Here is a 22,531-nt window from a genome sequence, read left to right on the forward strand (position 1 = left end):
ACATATTCTTCTACTGACTTGTATTAAATTTAAAATATGTTCCATGAGAAAAAAATAATCCCAATGCATAATAAAAATCTAATTTGCAAATTCTAATATTCAGCATAAGGGATATTATAGAACTTTTATAGTACAATCTATGCACATTTAATTTTACCACCATAAATGCAAATTTAGTTAGTGAAATGGAAAATCAGTCTACATGGTTTTCACATTTCCCTACATGGTTAATTTTTATCTTACTGGGAGTTTTCACTGCTTCTATTGTTTATACTATTTTTTGAAGTATTTAAAGTAGTGTAATTGAAAGAGCTACATGAAGAATTTTCAGTGTGGATCAGAAAAATCAAGCTGTTTCTGAAATGCATTCTAACAGTAAAAGTTTAATAATTTTATGTCTATAAATATTTTTGTCTTATTAATTGATAATGAAATTATTCTAACTACTTAATAGCATTCTGAAAATATATTCAGAAGTTTTATTAGATTGAAATATAAAAGGCACCAGGAGTCTTACCATATATTTTTATTATGCTAAGGGAAGCTAGTTCATAAAGTATATTCTATTACTACAGGGGAAATTGTAGTACTGCATCCTTTATTGAATATATAAAAAAGAACCCAGGTTCAAAGAATACGAGTGTGTAGTTTAGTAACACACATAATATCTCCTTTAGGGAAAACGTTTTCTCATGCAAAATGACTTGTTTGGAAGTTTTATTATTTAATTGGTAACAATTTTCTTATTGAGATAATGAAAACCATTGTGTTATAGCTGGATGATTTATCTTTATTTATATTTAAAAATATTCAGGCCAAGTAAACAATTTGAAATTCCAAACTATTGCTATCTATTGAACCTGCAATGCATCCGCAGGGACAAATCTCTACAAAACATTGAATTTACTGTCCTGTTGATGGATCCTGAGTTGTATATAGATACAGCACAACTTTTAATGTTTAGTTCAAATAATTTGTCTAAAATTTGCTGCATGCTCAAAATCTGTAGTTCAACTTTATGTGTGCACAAAGTTATCATATCCTGATTTACAGAAGTAATATTTTCAGGGAAAAAATTCAAATTAATAATATGAATGAGTTCTCATATGGATTCAACCTGCGATATAGACATGTAGTTTATTTTATAGCATCTAATAATTAATAATTATATAATATCTAATTAAGTCATTTAGAAAGCATTTTCTACTTCTAAAACGCGGTTTTATAAACTATAAAAACATTGTTTGGTACTATAGACTGTAGAACTTCATTATTTACACCAAATATTAATTTGTTAAACAAATCCCATGAGCAATTCATGGATTTATACATTGTTGGTTAACTTCAGTTAAGCCTTTTGGCAAATTCCTATGTGGACACTACATAACTAGGGTTTGGGGCAGCCTTAATTAAAATTTATGAGTTTAAGACAGTTGTATAGAACAATAATAATTGAACAAAAGAAATGTCACTAGTTATGCATGTGTGAGGCATAATTAAAATTTTACATGTAGGAATTAGTTTTTCTCATTCCTTAAGGTTATTTTTTGTAATAATGAACACTAAAAATAAAATATATTAGCTATATTCATATAAAAAGATACTAAAAATTGGAATATTTTGATATTGATTATATTAATAAGAATCCATGTAGTTCATTTTTATGACCTGCTCATAGGATGATAGATTTAAGGTAAAATTTGCTTTTGACAAAATAATTGAAATCAGAGTAAAGCATAGTATTAATTAGGCATTTATTTTTGAAAACAGAGAAAATTTTTTGAAAGTTTTTATGCATCATGGATATCATTAAGGCATTTATGTTGTTAACAGCTACATTTAATCTTTACTTTTATGAACATTTATTCTCTATGGTATATTCATGTTTAGTATTTTCTTACTGTTATAGGTCTGTTATTTAGTCTTTTAATGTTTATATCAAAGTGAGTCAACCTTTCCTACCCAGTAGATTTAGAGGAATGGAGCTAGAGGGTTTGTACATTTGAGACAACATTCCCAAATACTTTCTTCCACTCCTAAAGTTTGGAGTTATGCAAAGGGAAAGCAGATCTTACTTTGGGAGTTTGGAAATATGCAAAAGCAGAATTAGCTAGGTTAAGAGGTGAAAGTACAATTTGGGGTATAGCGGGCAATACATTTGAATTGCATATTTTAAGTGAATACCACAGGAAGAAGGCAGAAGCTGTCACTGTAGCTCTCCCTGCCATCACATCTGAGGGCTTTGGCAGTGAAGGTTTTGTTTCCAGAAATAAAACAAGAGGATGAAAGAGGCCCCTGTTGTGGAAGGAAATAAAATCAGAATCCTGTCTGCATGGAAAATACCCCGATAGTAAGAGGCATATAGATGAAGAAAGCATTCCTTCTCTTTATTCAAGGGCTTTCTGTCTTAGTAACTGTCCTCAAATCAGATGGTAGAATTTCTTAAAGTCAAGTTAAGCCAGGAATTTTGGGTAACTTTGGAATATTACAAAACTAATGACAAAACACATGTACTCAAGAATCTCAGGTCACATATGTACCTCAGGTATAAAGTACACAGTGTCCTAATATCTTAATAAAGAGTCAAGGTACATTTAGCCTGCCCATCTTTGCTTTTCTTTCACTTCTTACTTGAATGAGGCCTTTTATTTAAATCAATCATTGCATCTTAGCTCCCTTTACATAGGTATTAGTTATGTTTAGGGATTGCTGAAGACGGGATATTTGGTTTTACTTGCCTTTTTTGAGCTGTGTTTTTCATTTGTGTAAATTTAGGGAATACAAGTGCAGTTTTTTACATGGATATATTGTGTAGTAGTGAAGTCTGGGCTTTTACTGTAACCATTAGCTGAATAATGTGCGTGGTACCCAGTAAGCAGTTTCTCATCCTTTACTCTTCTCCCCACTTCCAATTCACCAATGTCTACAATTTCACACTATGATCATGTGTGCACATTATTTAGCTTCTACTTAGAGGAATAAAAACATGTGGTAAATAAGAACATGTAATTGACTTTCCAAGATGTTTTGCTCAATATAATGGCCTTCAGTTTCATCCATGTTACTACAAAAAATGATTTTATTCTTTTCTATGGCTAAGTTTTATCGCATGGTGTGTGTGTGTGTTTGTGTGCGCGCACGCACGTGCATGCGTCACATTTTCTTTATCCAGTCATTCATTGTTGGACACGTAGGTTGATTCCATATTTTTGCTATTGTGAATAGTGCTGTTATAAACATACATGTGCAGTATCTTTTTGATATAATGATATTTTTCCTTTTAGGTGAATATACTCAGTAGTGTAATTGCTGTATCAAATGATACTTCTATTTTTAGTTATTTGTGAAATCTCCATGCTGTTTTCCATAGAGGCTGTATTAATTTACATTCCTACCCACAGTGTGTAACTGTTCCCTTGTTGTTACATCCTCACCATCTGTTATTTTTTGGCTTTTAATACTAGCCATTCTAACTGGTGTAAGATGGTATCTCATTGTGATCTTTATTTATTTGCATTGTTCTGATGACTATTTATTTTGACCTTTTTTATATCCTTGTTGGCTGTTGTATGTTTTCTTTTGAAAAGTGTCTTTAAATAGATTATTTGGGTTTTTTTGTTAAAGTTGCATTGTTCAAGTTCCTTTTCGATTCTGGATATTAGCCCTTTGTCAGATGCATAATTTGTGAGTAATTTCTCCCATTCTTCAGGTTGTCTTTTCAGTAGGCTGATTATTTATTTAGCTGTGCAGAAGCAGTTTAGTCTAATTAAGTACCATTTATCTACTTTTGTTTATGATGCCTTTGCTTTTGAAGTTTTAGTCATGAATTTTTCCTTAGGCCAGGGTCCAGGAAAGTTTTTTCTATCATTTTTATAGTTTCAGTTCTTATATGCAAGCTTTTAATTCATCTTGAGTTTGTTTTTGTATATGGTGAGAGTTAGGGCTCAAGTTTTATTCTTCTGCACGAGACAATCCAGTTTCCCCAGCATCATTATTGAATAGGGTGTCCTTTCCTCATTGTATGTTTCTGTTTACTTGGTCAAAGATCAGTTGGCTGTAAGTATGTGGCTTTATTTCTGGGTTCTCCATTCTATTCCATTGATCTATGTGTCTATTTTTAGGCCAGACCATGCTGTTTTGATTACTATAATTTTGTGGTATAATTTAAAGTCAGGTAATGTAATGCCTCCAGTTTCTTTTTGCTTATAATTACTTTGGCTATTTAGGCTCTTTTTTGTTCCATATGAATTTTAGGAGTGTTTTTTCTAATTCTGGGGAAAATGATTTTGGTATTTTGATAGAAATTGCATTGAATCTATAGATTATTTTGGGCAGTATGGTCATTCGCAGGGAAATAACTAATGATGTTAAAATTGTAAACACAAAAGGAAGAATATAATTTAACAAGTATGAGATATAGGAAATTATAACTCTAACAAAGCAAGTAAAACTAAACACAGAAAGCATTATAAAAAAGTGGAAAAAGCTAAGTATCTATGACATATGTATGGAAGAGTTTAGGGAGTAGAAAGTGGAGGAGGAGATCAGTCAGACATGGATGAAACCAGCATTTACAAATCACTACCAGAAGAAAATGATAATGTTACAAACTTTGCAGCAAGCAATTTTGAAATACTCAGCAAGAGTTTAAAAAGTTGTCAATGTCCTTTTACTAAATATTAACACTTTTTGAAATGTGTCCCGAGGATTATGTCGCAAAGAAAAGAACAAAATTTAGAAGTAACAGCATTCAATTGTGTTATTTGTATTATTATAAATTTGGAGATAGAAACTTAAATTCAAAAAGAACACGATAGACCACTGCTGTATAATATGAGCCTAGTAGAGAAAGTATGTATACATAGATCCTTCTTTATACTTTTGTATTTTCCAGATACCCCACAATTAATATGTATTACTGTTATTAAAAATTAAAATAACAAAAATAATCATTAGAAAAATTATTAATTTAGAAATTAAAATATCATCAGGATTATGATAATTATTTTTATTGCTTGCTTACTGAGTGCCAGACACTGTTCTCTCTCTTTGAATCTTAGCAAGATACCTGTGAGAGAATAAAAGTAAGGTTCTGTCTAATTTTGCTCCTGGCTTCATGAGTCACAGTTAGTGATTCGTTTGGAACATATGGTTAGAGCAATCCTAAACTATTCAATCTTACGGCTCTCTGGGCTAATGTTAGAAGGCTTAAGTTAGCTTACTTATATTCACAGAAAAGACAAAAATGCTTCAGTCTTATTTCCACAGTGCTGTCTGAAAATAAACCTTCCAGAAGTATAAATAAATTGTGACCTATAATTGAAGCATTTCAGAATATATTAAGAAGTACCTGAGAGAGAGCTAGATAAAGCCTACAATTCTTCCTTTTCTTTGTCAGGCTTCACTGAATAGTCCTGTGTAATCTTTGTGATACTTAAGAAAACCTGACAGCTATAGTCAACTTACTAAAATTACTCATAAATGGACACTCACTTTAAGACCAGGAAAACATTACATTAAGTAGAAAAGCAGAATGTCAAATCTCTTTATTGAAAAGACTAGCATTTTTATTAAAAGCATTCGAAACTTTTATTACTTGAATAGAAATCTGAAGTCAAGACAGATTCACAATGGAGAGTAATCTTGAGGACAAGAGGTCACCAGATAGGCTTTTCGATTGCAGTCCTGTAACTAACTGGATGACATGGTAGTAGTTTGTCTTACTTTATGATGTCTATGCTATATAAAGGGACAGGAATGTGGCTACTGTCCAAATAGCAAACATGTTTGAAGTAAGTATTATGTCACATTTTGATAGTGTTTTCATAGAAGGGCATTAAACATAAACATTTATAAATACGCTCTGCAGTTTAAGTGTCACTTAAATACTGTTATTCCTTACACTCAATGTTCTTATCAGACCAAATGAACTAAAGAATCATGCGTACACATAAAACTAGTAGGAATAAAACATTATACACAAAGATAAAAATTTGAAAGCACCAGACTGACCAACCAGGACCAAGTTAAATGGAGGTAAGTGTCATGGTTCACATAGGCAAATGAGTATGAATTCAAAATTGACTTAAAAAGAGAGCAGCCTATTAATACTCAGTAGCATGTATCTGTCTACTGAAGAGAAATAATAAGCAGTCACCATCTCACAGAAAACTCAGAAGGAATTACTTTTGCTAGCATTCCTTTGTGGCAATCAAATTTGTACTTGTTCACTGCACAAAATTGATGATGTTCCTTTAAATATTAGTAATGAAATACTTTATAATCAGCCATTTTTACTGAGAGATTTTGCTATGTAAGGGACATCTGATATAAGTGAAATTTAAAGAACTCCATGAGATTCCAAGATATTTCCATTTTTCTTATGAGTAATACAATATTTAAATAAAATTATAGTCCTTAAAAATTTTTATTATTGTTTATAGATGATTAGTGATTTTATTACATCTTCACCGTATTTGACATTAGGTATTATTTGTTATCAAGTAAAATTATAAGAGTGTATTATTATGATTTTGTGGTATGAACACTTGCTGTAACATTTTAGAAGATAGATGCAGAGAATTTCTATCTATGAAGAACAATAGTATAAATAAATAGAATTAATCTCCATTTATTGTATGCATATGTATTTGTATCATCCAAAGAAAAAGAACCAATATAATATATGTGTGTGTATGTCCATACATATATATATATATGTATGTATATGAAGGAGATTTATAATAATAATTGGTGGCTCAAGCCTGTAATCCCAGCACTTTGGGAGGCCGAGGCAGGTGGATCACGAAGTCAAGAGATCGAGACCATCCTGGTCAACATGGTGAAACCCCGTCTCTACTAAAAAAAAAAAAAAAAAAAAAATTAGCTGGGCATGGTGGCGAGTGCCTGTAATCCCAGCTACTCAGGAGGCTGAGGCAGGAGAATTGCCTGAACCCAGGAGGCAGAGGTTGCAGTGAGCTGAGATCGCGCCATTGCACTCCAGCCTGGGTAACAAGAGTGAAACTCCGTCTCAAAAAAAAAAAAAAAGAATTGGTACATGTGCTATGTAGCCTGAGGAGTCCAAAGGTATATCGTCTGCACAGTCAAGGACCAGCAAAGACAGTTGTGTGATTCAGTGCAAGTTCAAAAATCTGAGACCTAAGGGAGAGCGTTGTTTAACTCTCAGTCTAAAGCTATGGACCTGAGCAACTGGGTGGGAGAAGGAAAGAATTCTGGTGTAAGTCTTCCAGTTTGAATGCTCAAGAACCAGGAGCTCTGATGTCCACAGGCAGGAGAAGATAGAGGTCCCAGCTCAAGAAAGAGAATTCACCTTTCCTCTAGCTTTCACTCCATTTTGGCCTTCAGTGAATTAGATGATGCCCACCCACACCGGTGAGGAAAGGTCTTCTTTACTTGGTCTACTGATTCCATTGCCAGTATGCTCCAAACACACCTTTACAGACACACTCAGAAGTAATATTTTACTAGCCACTTTGTCATCCCATCCCTTCTCCCAGGATAGTTGACACATAAAACATCTAGCAAGGCACTTTGCTAACTGAGTGAATATTGAATATGAAGTAGACCTAACACTAAAAGTAGCAACAGTCTAGTGAAAGTTTGTATGCCACTGAGGACAAAGTTTAAAAGAGGACAGAGTTTACTCATTTAGGGAGTGGGAGGAGTTGAAGAACTTACCAAGTGGCCAGAGACATCAATGTTGAAACATACAAGAAGGAGTGAAAATGAAGATCTGACGTTTAGGAAGAAGAATGAGCCCAGAATCAGAAAATTGAGACAGAGGCATTTAGATAGAGAGATAAATATTTAAGCCATAAAATTGGGTAATATCACCAGAAAGAAGTTTGGAAGAACATTTTTTGAGAGACAAAGAGAGAAAACATAAAGGCAATTGTACAAAAAGGCAGTCAGAAAGAACGAGAAATCAATAAAGCTAGTGTTTCAGAAGCCACTGGAGAAAGATCTTGCAGGTAAAGATATTAGTAAACATTGTATAATTAAAGAGAAAATTTGAAGAAGATTGTGATTGAGAAGAAATCAGTGGATTCGGTGAGGAAATGATTAGAGGTGAGTTTTAAAATAGGGTGCATGTATATGTATATATATACACTATTGCGTGTATATATATACACTATTGCGTGTATATATATATATTCGTATATATATACTAATGCACTTTGATTTTTCTGTACTTTATATATATACATATATAAAGTACAGAATATATACAAACTACAGAATATATATACATATATATGTGCATATATATGTATATATAAGCAGCACCACACATTATTCTTAAAACTTTCTCACCACCAAAGAATTACAATTATATGAGCAATACATTCATATTGAGAGTTCTGGCCTGTTTTCTGATAGCACAAAGAGAAGCAACGTATTAAGACACATTATTTTTTATATTAAAAAATAAAAGCTGTATCTTCAGTGAAGGATTCAGTGACTTTATGATCTGTCACATATTGATCAAATTGGGAGCAGAGAGTATAATTGTCTTTTAAAGAAGCTTAAGGATGTAACAAAATTAAAATTTTGTACAAATGGACGGATTTGGCAGATATTAGATTTTCTTTTCGGTTTGTTTGCTATTGTAGTATGTGTGCTATTTCTTTTGGAAAGGCAGAATTAAGCACATTTAGATGCTAAAGGGTGAAAAAGACCCATACTTCAAAATTTGAAAATCCTAGAGCCTGAGAATAAAGTTAATGGAGAATTTCAGCTCTAGCCCATCACTATCATAAAAGTAAATTCAAATTTAATTTTATCTCAAACCATGGAGGAGAAATATATGATTTAATAAAAGTTTCAGAATGATTTGCTTAAACTGTTAAGTGCCTTGTTAGACACAACCACAGAGTAAGTTCTACCTAAAAAAGTGAAACTCACTCAGTAGAAATAATAATAATAATAATCAGAGCCAAAATATAACTGTGTGCTTTCTATGTGACTGGTACAGTTAGAAAAGCTTTGCATGTATCATCTAATTTATTCTACATGATTTTCTCCAACAACTCCGTGAGGTGGGTACCATTATTATGTCAATTTTATAGACAGGGAAACAAACAGATAATTCCCCATGGTCCCACAAACAGTAATTGACACCCATAGGCTATGAATCTAGACAGTTTGAATATCTTAGTATCTAGTATCTTAGTGTCTGAGCTAAGGATGCTGTAGAAGCTAGACTGATTTAGAGTATGGAAACAGTTCCTCCCCCTCTTTCCTCAGGTCAACTGATGCTCTTTTAGATTGTGCTACTCTTGTAGGCTGTCAACTCCCCAGCTCCCTGAATGGATCACTGCTATAAATCTATACCTTAATCATTGTAACAGGGCTGTTTCTTTTTTGAGTATCAAAATCAAAATCAAATTCTGCTACCTAAAAATCTTTGTAAAGGAATCCAATGCAACTTGTCAGGATGCACCTAGAGAGATTCTTGAAAATAGCAAATGGAGCCCATTATACAATTCTGCAACAGATGGTTCATTTCCCATCAGCAAACAAAAGATCAGCTGTATCACCAAACAGTTTCAGTTAGATAATATTCTCCTGAATATGAAGATTTCTACTTGTCAAAAAGAAATCTGTTCTTCAAAGGAAGAGAAACAGGGACTTTTAAAAATAATTCAGCTGGACTCTGAATGATCTAAGGCATATGCTAGCTGCAGACAACCTGGTCACTCTGCTGTAGTTTCAAAAACAGCTGTAAATGAGACAAAACCATGAAAGCTCAGTGTCATTTCTCTGAGTGACTGGGATAGAAGAATTTTCAAGTACCTCAGCAGGTAGTGTCCGTTTCTTTCAAGCTTTTATCATTTTACTTCTTTTTCTAACCCTAATTTAAACAAAGAAAGAACAACACATATAGGAAACAATGAATCCAGAGTGATCACATCGCATGTTTGTGTGGCACCTTTCCAGATTGTTCTAATGTTCTTTAACATTTTTTGTACTTTAGGCACTGTTTATTTCATGTTTTGCTCATAGTGATTTTTACTGCTGTTTACTTGTCCCATATCTCTGTAAGTCATCTATGGACTGTAACTGAAGAATTACTTCTGTTGTTACGGGCTCTTGTTTTCATTAAACTTCCTTCAACAATTATTAACCTCTTCATCTACTAACACTATTTGTTCTGCTGTCTGTGGCTTTATGCCAATGAAAATACTTTGTTTCTATATCAACAACAACCAGAAAAATTCATTGCCATTGTAAGAAAAATATCTACTAAAAGTTAGTGAACATTTTCTGGCAACAAATATATAAGGTTACACAGCTTTTAATGTTATAAAATTTACCTTGCTTCTCAGGCCATTAATAGGGATTTTTTTGCCACCAAACTAATAACATTCTTAAATGCCAAGTTTTAATGCAATATTACCATAAAAACGTATATTAATTTGTTCATTTAGAGCAACACTTTTTAGCATTTTTGAGCATGTAGAGTCCTTTCAAAGTAGTGTTAATAAGTTATGGAGCCTCAATTTACTAATTTTCTTGAAATGTATATAAATTTTATTTGTAAGTATTGTATTCACTCAGGAATGTTTCTCAAAAGATTTAGACTTCTTCAATATATTATCCATAGCAATAGAGAGCAATTATATCATTTTCACACTTCAAGTCTTAGTAAGATTTACACTCATGCAGTTCTCTAACCAGTTTAATTATACTTCTATATCCACAAAGATGACAGAGAAATGGCATGAATATTCTGTAAGTCTACAAAAATGAGAGAGAGATGGCTTGAATTTCTCTAATGCTAGTCAACTGATTGCATTGTCTGAGTCTCAGTTAACTGAAATCTATAACTAAATCTCTTTCTTATACTCTTTCACATTGTTTCTTTACATTTTTGCAAACTTTGAAACTTATTATTTTACCATTTAAATGATATTCATTAGTTTCATTTTCTTTTTCTTCTCCTCTCCTACAGAGCTAGTTCCATATTTCATTTTCCTTCAGTCCTTGACAGGCTGAGCAGTTATAAAGACTTATTCTTAATACACAAGAAGTAACTGTATTATGTTTCAAACACCATACAGGATTGTTCGCCTTTCATCCTGATGTTAGTTCCCACAGAGAAAATAAAAAGGATTACTCAGATGATCTGTCATATTTGGTCTTACATGCTGTTCACGTTCAACTTCTAAGTCATCTTATTATTTACTAGACTACAAGTAACAGTCCATTCTCATGAATAACAATATCAAAATTAGACAAAATAAGACTTTGTAAGCACTTACGGACTAAATCTAGTGTGTGTATTTAAGTTAAATTAAATAGCTAATGTTACAATATCTAATTAGTACAAATTACATGTCTACTTTAAACTTATTACAAGATTTATTTATAACATGTGTAAGCTAATGTTTTATGTAGATTCAGTGGTGGTTGGTAGATGATGATTGAACAATGGGAAATTATAACTTATGTTCTAATGGAAATGTAGTCTGTATTACCACATGTAAGTAGAACAAAAATAATTGGAAGGGCCAAAATGGACATGAGAACAGAAGTAAAACTAAGAAGTATTTTAAGCATATAATACATGCATACAAGTATAATTATTTATGAAATGATATTTGATTATTTTATTGAATTGAAACTTGGATATCTTCTAATCTAGAGTTTCTTGAACATATGAAAAGCTGAGACTCAACGAAGTCTTGTTACTGCCTAAAGTCACAGAGTAAATCATGGACAGAACTTGACCAGAAACCTAACTTCTCAACTTTTATCCCTTGAAAATAAAGTATTTCAGTCAAATAATTTGCTTTATGTTACTTATTGTTTCCAATAGGGAGACCCACCTGTAGCTGTGCACTCGGTTTCACTGGGCCCAACTGTGGTAAGACAGTCTGTGAGGATTTTTGTCAAAATGGAGGAACCTGCATTGTGACTGCTGGAAACCAGCCTTACTGCCACTGCCAGCCAGAATACACCGGAGACAGATGTCAGCACTGTAAGTAAAAGCAGCACCCAGAGGCCAGCTTGGCAGCATGCTTCGATGTTTACATTCATCTTCTGATTTCCCATGCCCACTCCTTCCATTGTCTTAATTTTAGCTGTCCCCTATGTTTCAGGTTAAGTCTCTGTGACTCCAACAATTATTTTTACATTCCTCATCTTTCTCTTATTGTAGAGATTTTATCTTTCTTCTTCCCTCAGCTTTGATTCTATGGTCCATTATTATAACCATTCCCTGTGTACACCCTCAGCTCCCTTGCTCTCTGTTCCCCTCTTTTGCACTTCTTGGAAAACCCTAACCATAGTTAAATTCAGCTGTCCATCTCTCCTGAATTGGCATCCCATAGATGAATGCAATTGAAGAAATACACATAATTTTATTTGTTGGTCTCATTTCAATTTTTATCACTAATTTCAAATGCGCACTTACTAAGGCTTTCTATGTAGTTCCCTAAGCCATTGAGTCTCCCACTCCCCTAGATGTCTACGTCACACCTTCTCCTTTTCCTGAAACCTTCAATGCTTTCTCCCCAACTCTACCCTTAACTGAGAAACTTGCTTTATATTTCATTGATACAAATAGAATCCATCTAAAGAGAGCTGCCACAAACTTGCACTAGCACATCCACTGAGCTGTTTTCTCCCATGCCTGTGTACTTTTTGAAATAGTTGAAATTCTCAGTTTGAATCAACCTCACTTGCCTCGTCTGATTCTGGTCATTTTTACTTAGTATTTTTGTTGATTATGTGTATTCCTATTACTTGTCTAGGATCCTTTTGAGACTGCCAACAATGACACTTGCCAAATGAATAAAAGAACAAACAATCACATGAATAAGTAAATAAATAAAAATGAATAATTTGAATAAATCTTAACAAAAGAACAATCAATTTAAAATCAATTTACATTCAATGTAAAATTACATTTAATCAGTGTTCAACCATTTGGTAGCTATATGTGGTTCAAGTAGAGCTTGTATTTTCTCCTCTGTCTTTTGGTTCCTAATTAGTAGAGCATCATAGAACATGTCATTTCCCCCCTGTGTTTTTATTTTTCTTCAGTTGAAACAACAGTATTCTTAATTCTTTTTAAACTAAGTTTAAAAATACTACCTGGCCATAGTTTGTATAGCAATCTTGATCCTTCCAAAGAATAAATTTAGGTAGCTTATGTTTTAATTGACAACTTAATAGAACCACAGTCTAAGGTAGCCTGATGCTTTATAAAGAGCTGCATTATAATTTTATTATCAAGATTAGTAGTCAGAGCGCTTCCCACCTTTTACTGCAAAGTACTTATTAAAATTAACCAATTAATCCTTAGACAGAGGTTAAATAACTTGCTCAAGGTCCCGAAGTAGTAATATTATAGTCAGAATTGGACCCCAGGAGTTGTTGATCAAGATGTCAACAAACATTCTTGCAGTATGGTGATGCTGTTTTTTTGGCAGCATAATAAGTCTGTGGACAGTGTAATTAAAATGACAAATTCAACACCTGACAAAAGCATAATAAATTTAGGATCTATTAGATGTAAGCCGACAAGGTTCAGTAGACCTGGTGTTCTGTCAAAATTGTATCTTGCATATACAAAATCTTCTTTCTGTAAAAGAAGGAATGACAGAATGGTTCATTACAGTGCCTAATTAAAGGTCCATTAGTGGGAGGTAAAACATCAGTTCTTAGTTGTGCTGAGTAAAAACATTTCATAACTCTAATAGCAATATAAAATCCTGAGGTCTGAAATGCAAATTAATTTTAACAGCAGCAGCCCAGGGAGGAGAGACAAAGATAAATAATGGCAAGAGTGAAATCAAGTGTTCTTTAAGTAAGTTGTTAAAGAACAAATATAGCTGCTCTTCTTGCTATTCTAGAACAAGGATTCCTAGTATAAATAAAAATAAATAAACAAGTGAGCATGACATTTTGGATTTAAATTTAGGTATTAAGTATGAGGTCAACCAATAGCTGAAGTTATTTGTGATTAAATGATAGTAACATTAAGCCAAAGAGGCCAATTAAGACAGATTGGATCTGTGTCTACGAACTAGGTAGTGAAATTAAGTGATAACCTGCTTGTCCTCTCATGGATGCTTTCAAAGTCCTCTAGCAATCTGCTTGGGGAACCATTATAATTTTAATTAGAACTAGACTTTTCAGAAGTGTACTTGTATGGCTTACACTCACTGATCCCAGTAAGTACACACATTAAGTAATGTCTCTATCTTAATGAATGTCTCCACTTCCAGAGTTAGAACTACCCTGCAGTAGTCCAAAGATACCACGTTTTGTAATTGGTATTAGAACCATAGACTCTAAAGTAGATTATAAAACAATTATGTACCATAGATATTAGCCTATCCATATTTGATGACATGATGGGATTATTTTTATCACTTGTCTTCTAGGGTAGCTTTAGCTCATGAGTCAGTTCACCAGTGAATATGTTTTGATGTTTACAATGAGCCTGTCATTATGTTAGGCATTAAGAAAGGAAATGGTGATGTCAGAAACATTTTCTATTTTCAATGAACTCATAGTGTAATGTGTGATTTTAAAAGGGAAACAAGTTACTTCAGGTCAATTTAGTGAAACACAGAGGCTACCAGAACCCACAGAAAGACCATAGAATTTAGCTTTTAAGAGAATTTCTTAGACTCAACAAAAACAAAGTAAACTTCAAGCCGATATCCATGATGAACATAGATGTAACAATCTTCAATAAAATACTGGCAAACTGATTGCAACAGCACATCAAAAAGCTTATCCATCATGATCAAGTAGGCATCAGCCTGGGGATGAAAGGCTGATTCAATATATGCAAGTCTATAAACATAATCCACCACATAAACAGAACCAAAGACAAAAAACACATGATTCTCAATAGATGCAGAGAAAGCCTTTGACAAAATTCAACAGCCTTTATGCTAAAAACTCTCAATAAACTAGATATGGATGGAAACTATCTCAAAATAATAAAAGCTATTTATGACAAACCCACAGCCAATACCATACTGAATGGGCAAAAACTGGAAGCATTCCCTTTGAAATCTGGCACTAGACAAGGATGCCCTCTCTCACCACTCCTATTTAATATAGTATTGGAAGTTCTAGCCAGAGCAATCAGCCAAGAAAAAGAAATAAAGGGTATTCAGTTAGGAAACGAGGAAGTCAAATTGTCTCTATTTGCAGACAACATGATTGTATATTTAGAAGACCTCATCATCTTAGCCCAAAATCTCCTTAAACTGATAAGCAACTTCAGCAAAGTCTCAGGATACAAAATAAATGTACAAAAATCACAAGCATTCCTATACACCAATAATAGACTAACAGAGAGCCAAATCAAGAGGAAACTCCCATTCACAATTGCTACAAAGAGAATAAACTACCCTGGAATACAACTAACAAAGGTACTTCTTCGAGAAGAAATACAAACCACTGCTAAAGGAAATAAAAAAGGACACAAACAGATGGAAAAACATTCCATGCTTATGGTTAGGAAGAATCAATAAGGTGAAATGGCTATACTGCCCAAAGTAATTTATAGATTCAGTGCTATCTCCATCGAGCTACCATTGACCTTCTTCACAGAGCTAGAGAAAAACATCTTAAATTTCATACGGAACCAAAAGAGAGCCTGCATAGCCAATACAATCCTAACCAAAAAGAACAAAGCTGGAGGAATCATGCTACCTGAATTCAAACTATAGTATAAGGCTACAGTAATCAGAACAGCATGGTACTGTTACCAAAACAGAGACATAGACCAATGCAACAGGACAAAGGCCTTGGAAGAAATGACACACATCTACAACTATCTGATCTTTGACAAACCTGACAAAAACAACCAGTGGGGAAAGGATGCCCTGTTTAATAAATGGTGTTGGGAAAACTGGCTGCTATGTGCAGAAAGCAGAAACTGGAGACCTTCCTAACACTTTACACTAAAATTAACTCCAGATGGATTAAAGACTAAAATATAAGACCTAACACCATAAAAACCTTAGAAGAAAATCTAGGCAACCATTCAGGACATAGGCATAGGCAAGGACATCATGAATAAAACAGCAAGAGCTTTGGCAACAAAAGCCAAAATAGACAAATGGGATTTAATTAGACTAATGAGCTTCTGTACAGCAAAAGAAACAATCATTAGAGTGAACCAGCAACCAAAAGATTGGAAAAATTTTTTGCAATCTACCCATCTGACAAAGGGCTAATATCCAGAATCTACAAAGAACTAAATCAGATTTACAAGAAAACAAACAAACCCATTCAAAAGTGGGCAAAGTAGACGAACATACATTTTTCAAAAGAAGATATTTACGAGGCCAAGAAACATATGAAAAATGCTCATGATCACTCATCATTAGAGAAATGCAAATCAAAACCATGCTGACATACCATCTCATGCCAGTTAGAATGGCAATCATTAAAAAATCTGGGGACAACCGATGCTGGAGAGGATATGGAGAAATAGGAACACTTTTACACTGTTGGTGGGGGTGTAAATTAGTTCAACCATTGTGGAAGACAGTGTGGCGATTCCTCAAGGACTTAGAAATAAAAATTCCATTTGACCCAGCAATCCTATTACTGGGTATTTACCCAAAGGGTTATAAATTGTTTTATTATAAAGACACATGCACATGTTTGTTCACTGCAGGACTGTTTACAATAGCAAAGACCTAGAACCAACCCAAATGCCCATCAATGATAAACTGGACAAGGAAAATGTGGCATATATAAACCATGGAATACTATGCAGCAATAAAAAACGATGAGTTCATGTCCTTTGTAGGGATATGGATGAATCTGGAAACCATCATTCTCAGCAAACTGACACGAGAACAGAAAATCAAACACTGCATGTTCTCACTCATAGGCGGATTTAGAACAATGAGAACACATGGACACAGGGAGGGGAGCATCACACACTGGGGTCTGTTGGAGGGAGCTAGGGGAGGAACAGAATGGGATGGGGAGATTGGGGAGGGACAACATGGGAAGAAATGCCAAATAGAGGTGACAGGGGGATGGAGGCAGCAAACTACATTGCCCTGTATATACCAATGCAACAATCCTGCATGATCTGCACATGTACCCCCAGAACCTAAAGTACAATTAAAAAAATAAAAAAAAAATACTTTGCTGCCTTTGCAAAAAAAGAAAATTTTTTGAAATAAGTGTTGTCTAAGCTGAGATCAGAAGAAACCAAGAAGCTAACTAGATGAGAAGGGGAAGCAGTGAGGGGGAACAGCATATGCACAGGCCCAGAAGGAAAAGGCTTTGGAAATTTATTTTTTCTGTTTCTATTAGGTTTTTCTAGGGAAGGGCTGTCAAGAGAAATCACACTTAGTAAACATGTATAATGTTTTAGTCCCAGAGATAGTGCTATGACACATTATTTTATCTAATATGAGAATACATATACCTTCAACAAATGCTCACACAACACTTTGAGATTAATATTATTAGTCCAAATTTGCAAGTGCCAACAAAATGAGATTAAGCAGTTTTTCCTAATCTGCAGTTTTGAGAGCATAGGAGCCACAGTTTTTAGCTTTCTGGATCTGACTCTGAAAACTTGGCTTCTCCTGGTATAATGTATTTTTCCGCCATTTGATATCCTGCTCACCATGCTGCAACTTGCATAGACTCACTAGGAGAGCACTCAAAGCTCAAATGGCATACTGGCTCAACCTGGTCTTTCAAGCTTCTATACCATAGAAAAGAAGCACTAATAGGAATTTTAATCTTGAACTGTTAAGCCTATGGCAGGCCCAGCTAAAAGAAACTGAAGAATTTTACAAATGGTTAGGAAAGATAATAGAGTATTTTCAGGTGTTCCTGTTAATATCAAGGTCAATTTGAACTGAGCTTAAAGTTTTAAGAGAGAATTGTGATTTGGAAAGTGAAAGTCACATAAGAACCAACTGCTTCCTCAGTATTCAAATATTTAAGATTCTTTAGAACATTCACACCTAGACTAGCTCAGCATTTTGGAGCCCTGTCTACTGTCTCCCAACTCTTTTCCTCTTGATGAAAAATTAAGCATTGCCTTAATTCAGGTTCTTATCATCCCTTGTCTGGGTTAATGCAACACATTGCTTTATATACCTTTTCTTCTAACCTTGAAAACCTGTTTATTGCCTCCAAAGTGCATCCGATATAATTGTTAATATCTCTTTTTCTTGACACATTAGGAGCTCATTGCCTGCTAAACCTCTTTAATTCCTCTATTTTGTCTTCTTAACTCTCATTTTCCCTAGAATCTTAGCACTTCTCTTTGGCATTTTCCACTTTATATTCATATTGCTCATGACTAGCTACCCTACTAGAATATAAAACAGGGCACAGTGTTTTGCATACCTCATCAATCTTGCAAGTGAACTCAGTGTCTGGAATTTAGGAGTTTGGATGCATGTAAGCAAAGTAGAAAGATCCTGTTTACAGGCTGCTAGGCCCAGTTTGGTTTTTTGTTTTTTTTTCTGTGCTCTAGCAGGATACCTCTCCAAATGCAGGTTCAGAGTTCTGGGCCATGGTTCCCTAACAACTCATGAAGATCCATGATAATCCATGAGAAATTGAGTGCTTATGTTCCAGTTTTTAAAAAAAGGTATAAAAGAAAAATTAGATTAAATTAATATGAAAGAAATAGATACATTTATTTTCTAATGTGATCATCATAGAGAATGGTGAGGTAAGGGTAAGATAATTAATTATTTTAGTTATTATTTTACCCTAGATTATTTCAAAAAATGGTCAGGGTTGTAAAAATTTGTTGAAGATCATTGTGACCCAATAGTAAAACTAGACTTGTCAAACAGATTTTTATTTTAATGTTATGTCTTAATTTTTAAAAATGTATAAATATTAAGAGAAAAAAATTAGGCATATGTGCTTATACATAAAAAGAAATTTATCGGAAACCAAGGTATATTTTTCCAAGCAGCTGTTAAGTCATATGTGAGTCAAAACTACAAATTCTGATTGTTAAAATTAAATCATTCCACTGATATGTATTGAACAACATTAAATATCATTCATTGCTCTAGGTATCAAAGTTGTTTGAAGACACTTGGCTTGTATAACTTTGATGCAGAAAACCAACTGACAAACCTTTTTAGATTAAAAGTTAGATAAAGCTGACTTTGAGTTGCATAGTCAAAAATGATAAAAGATCATAAGCGGGCTTTATTTCACACTACCTAGAGCATACCATTATTTCTCATACAATTGTTTGAAATTTCAGCAGCATATTTATAAAATTATTGATAAACTTTTATCTCTAAACCATGTAACTTGCACTTGAAATATTAGTAATTATATTTAGTAATTTTGGTGAACATCACTGAAAAAATATCTTTAAAAATACTTAATTACTCTTGTTGGCATCATAGCAGGAACTTTTTTCCATGCCAGCTTCTCCCGATATTGAGGAAACTAATCTCCAATGCTTCACCTTTTCTCATGCCAAGGTAGTTTAATCTTGCACTTTTATGTCATATCAGCATTACAGACAGGTTTTTGACCCTTGTTTTTTCAACTTAAAGTAAGAGTCCATATACAAAGCAGAATAAAAACAATGAAAGGCATCTCAAAGGTAGTTAGTTGTAGGTTGAAACTGATATGTCTCACAACTGATAGTAACGTTTTAATGGATTTGTATTTAAATAATCTGTTGGGAAATCTCCTCCCCCTGAAAAAAAAAAAAAAGCATGGCTTTTCATGAATAGAAGCCATGATTCTGCTATACTTGGTGTTAAGAAAACTGCATGGATTCACAGATAATTACCTGAAAACAGAATCGAATATTTAAAAACAATGTAGCACATAAATTATGCAGAGACATACAGATTAAACAAAAATTATTTATTTGAGGCTTACCTCAAAGCAAGCGAATTGTTGCTAGTTAAATGCCTCTGCTAAAATCACCTTTAAAAGTTCAAATGTAAATTTAAGAGTAACTTTTAAACATAGTTCTTTGTATCAAATTTACAATGTCTACCAACATGCTTTGAAAAACAATGCTATGAATCAGAAATTTTTAAATGTTTTAAAGAGAAATAAAATTTCTTTCTTATAGGTAATATGATAACCTTTATGTTTAACTACTAAAGATTTAATCATTGAAAACTGGTATTTTGAGTCTGTTTTATGTAAAAGTTATCTTTTTTATGTATACTGCTAGAAACATTTGGTATTTATCCTATTAAAGATAAGAATGGCAAAGGAGACTATCAGTCATTATGTTATCATAAGCTGTCCAGGAAAAAAAATTCCCAAATTTTAAATTTGTATGTTCTAAGTCCAAGAGTATAAAGATGAGTTAAAGAAGGACAAATTCATAATTCACCCTATTGTCACATAGCCTATCATTAAATAAAGAATATATCAGAACAAAAATGGAAAATCTATGAAATAGTGCATTCAATTTTATTTTCATGGATACAAAAATATATCATAAATGTGATTACATAAATGTGGACATTTTAAAATCCACTACATTTTCCAACAAATAAAGTGAAAGTTAAAAAAACCAAGTTAAATTATAATAAAATGCTATGTCAGAGAGAGCCAAAAATTTTTCACAATATAGATGCTCAATTGTATGAAAATAAGCTTTAAGAGAAAAACCAGTCTAGCCGGGGTTGCTTCACAGAATCAGATACATGATAAGTACAGAGCACTATGAGAATAGGAAGCCACGTAGTTTATAATAGTACTAGATTAGTTCAAAGGTTAGGTGACTACAATTGGATTTTTCTTTTACTTGCAATATCACTTGAATATCCATGTCTAAATCCATGGTAATAATATGACCTAAATTTCAATTTGATAAAATAATTTGTATTTTATTAGTTTTGAAAACTTGGAAAATTTATAATTATGATCTGAGAGCAAACTTTCCTTGAAAATTAAGGGACAGACATGAATCAACTTAGTGGCAGGAACAAATAAATTCAGATGGATTGGACCACATAATGAATGGCACTTTATTTGACTAATTGCTACATTAACATCTCAGGCTAAGAATTAAGGTCACTTCCGTGGTACCTCTAGACTATGAAGCACTGGAATTAAGCTAAAATTTTGAATTTTTCAGCTCCAGATTTCACTACTCCTTTCATTGGAAAGTAGTATAGGGTTCTGATTCTTTTAAGGTTCTGATCTTTTTGGTCAGATCCCTTATCTAGACCTAAATAAATAAATAAATAAATAAATAAATAAAATGTTTTAATACAATTTCAGTGAATGTGGAACTTTGTTGGATATATACTCTGAGTTCACACTCCTAGAATACAGCAAATGAGAATCTAGATTTGTGAAAGAAATGATAGGATTTTGAGGTGATGATCCAGAATTGAAATATGCTTTTTTTAAATTATGTAAAACTAAATTAAATATGGATGGAGTAACAAAGAGTAGTCTATAACTTTGGTTTCTCAAATTATTATTTTATCATCACAGGTGACAGTTACATTATTTGTAAAAAAATAAATATGTTAATATTTCCCAAATTTTTAAGTTTAAAGTGAGAAAATCTATAAGAAAAGTGTTCTGTAAATTGTAATATTAAATGCAAATAATTATTTTTATAATTTTCATGGTAATCGATACTTTGAGTGCCTATGACGATAATACATATATATATCAGACCTTATATATTTTTAGGTACCATATAATTTAGATAATGAAAATAAGCATATTAATTTTATATAGCATTTATGGATATAGCATCAGATGCTTCACTTTATAATTTCTAAAATGATCCACAAATTTAGAATGGATTTTTGCATTGAGTCATTGCAAATAAGTAGATCAGACCATTGATGAAAATAGTTTTATGATTGGGCTTACTTCCAGGCACAGATTAAGTTATGACCACAAAATGAAATCCACTGGAAGCTGAAAAGCTTAGTCTAATTCTGTGGAATGCCGCATATCTGGGAATTTGGCAAGTCACATTTTCATTCATATGGCTTATCTAGAGTGGCCAATAGTTGTTTCGTTGATGCAGTGTCTGAGTGTCTGTTAGATATCCAAGAACTCTCTTACTGTCATTTGATGGCATCTGTCTTTGCTTCCCAAGTGATTTTCTTTTCAAGTCTCCCTCTTTCATTCCTCCATCTGAACACAAACTCATCCCAAACTTCAGTTAGTTTCAGAATAGGATGAAACAGCCTTGGATGATCCAATATTTGTAAAATTTATAACTTGTTTAGGGGTTTTAAAGCTAAACAATCAGCAGCATTACTCTTGTTCTCTGCCTTCTGTACAGCCCTGCTTTCCAAGGAGAAGTGCTCATTTATTAATTAAATAAATGTTAGTAGAGCATCTACTATGTGTCAGCCACTGAGGCTTGGGATTTTTTTATCATGAATAAAACAGAAAATTGCTCTTATTGTACTGCTTTATTTATAAAGAATATGCAAACATCTTATATGTCAGGTAGTGAGGCTAGAGATGATGAAAAGTAAAGAAAGATAATTAAGACTCTACTTCCTGATATAGT

The 22,531-nt window shown here is 33.1% G+C and overlaps 1 protein-coding gene across 4 annotated transcripts in view; it reads left to right on the forward strand.

Annotated features, from left to right (window-relative positions):
- The window catches only part of LRP1B (LDL receptor related protein 1B), a 1,941,900-nt gene that overhangs the window by 1,864,477 nt on the left and 54,892 nt on the right, over positions 1 to 22,531 (forward strand). For all 4 annotated transcript variants that reach the window (XR_013518953.1, XM_078327882.1, XM_078327883.1 and 1 more), the window contains one exon: positions 11,843 to 12,004. Coding sequence is in view for 3 of the 4 variants with exons in the window: in XM_078327882.1 (XP_078184008.1) it covers positions 11,843 to 12,004 (162 nt within the window). In the remaining variant the exon portion in view is untranslated. The remainder of the gene's footprint in view (positions 1 to 11,842; positions 12,005 to 22,531) is intronic.

Source organism: Callithrix jacchus, chromosome 6 (genome assembly GCF_049354715.1).
Source record: "Callithrix jacchus isolate 240 chromosome 6, calJac240_pri, whole genome shotgun sequence".
Lineage (NCBI taxonomy): Eukaryota > Metazoa > Chordata > Mammalia > Primates > Cebidae > Callithrix > Callithrix jacchus.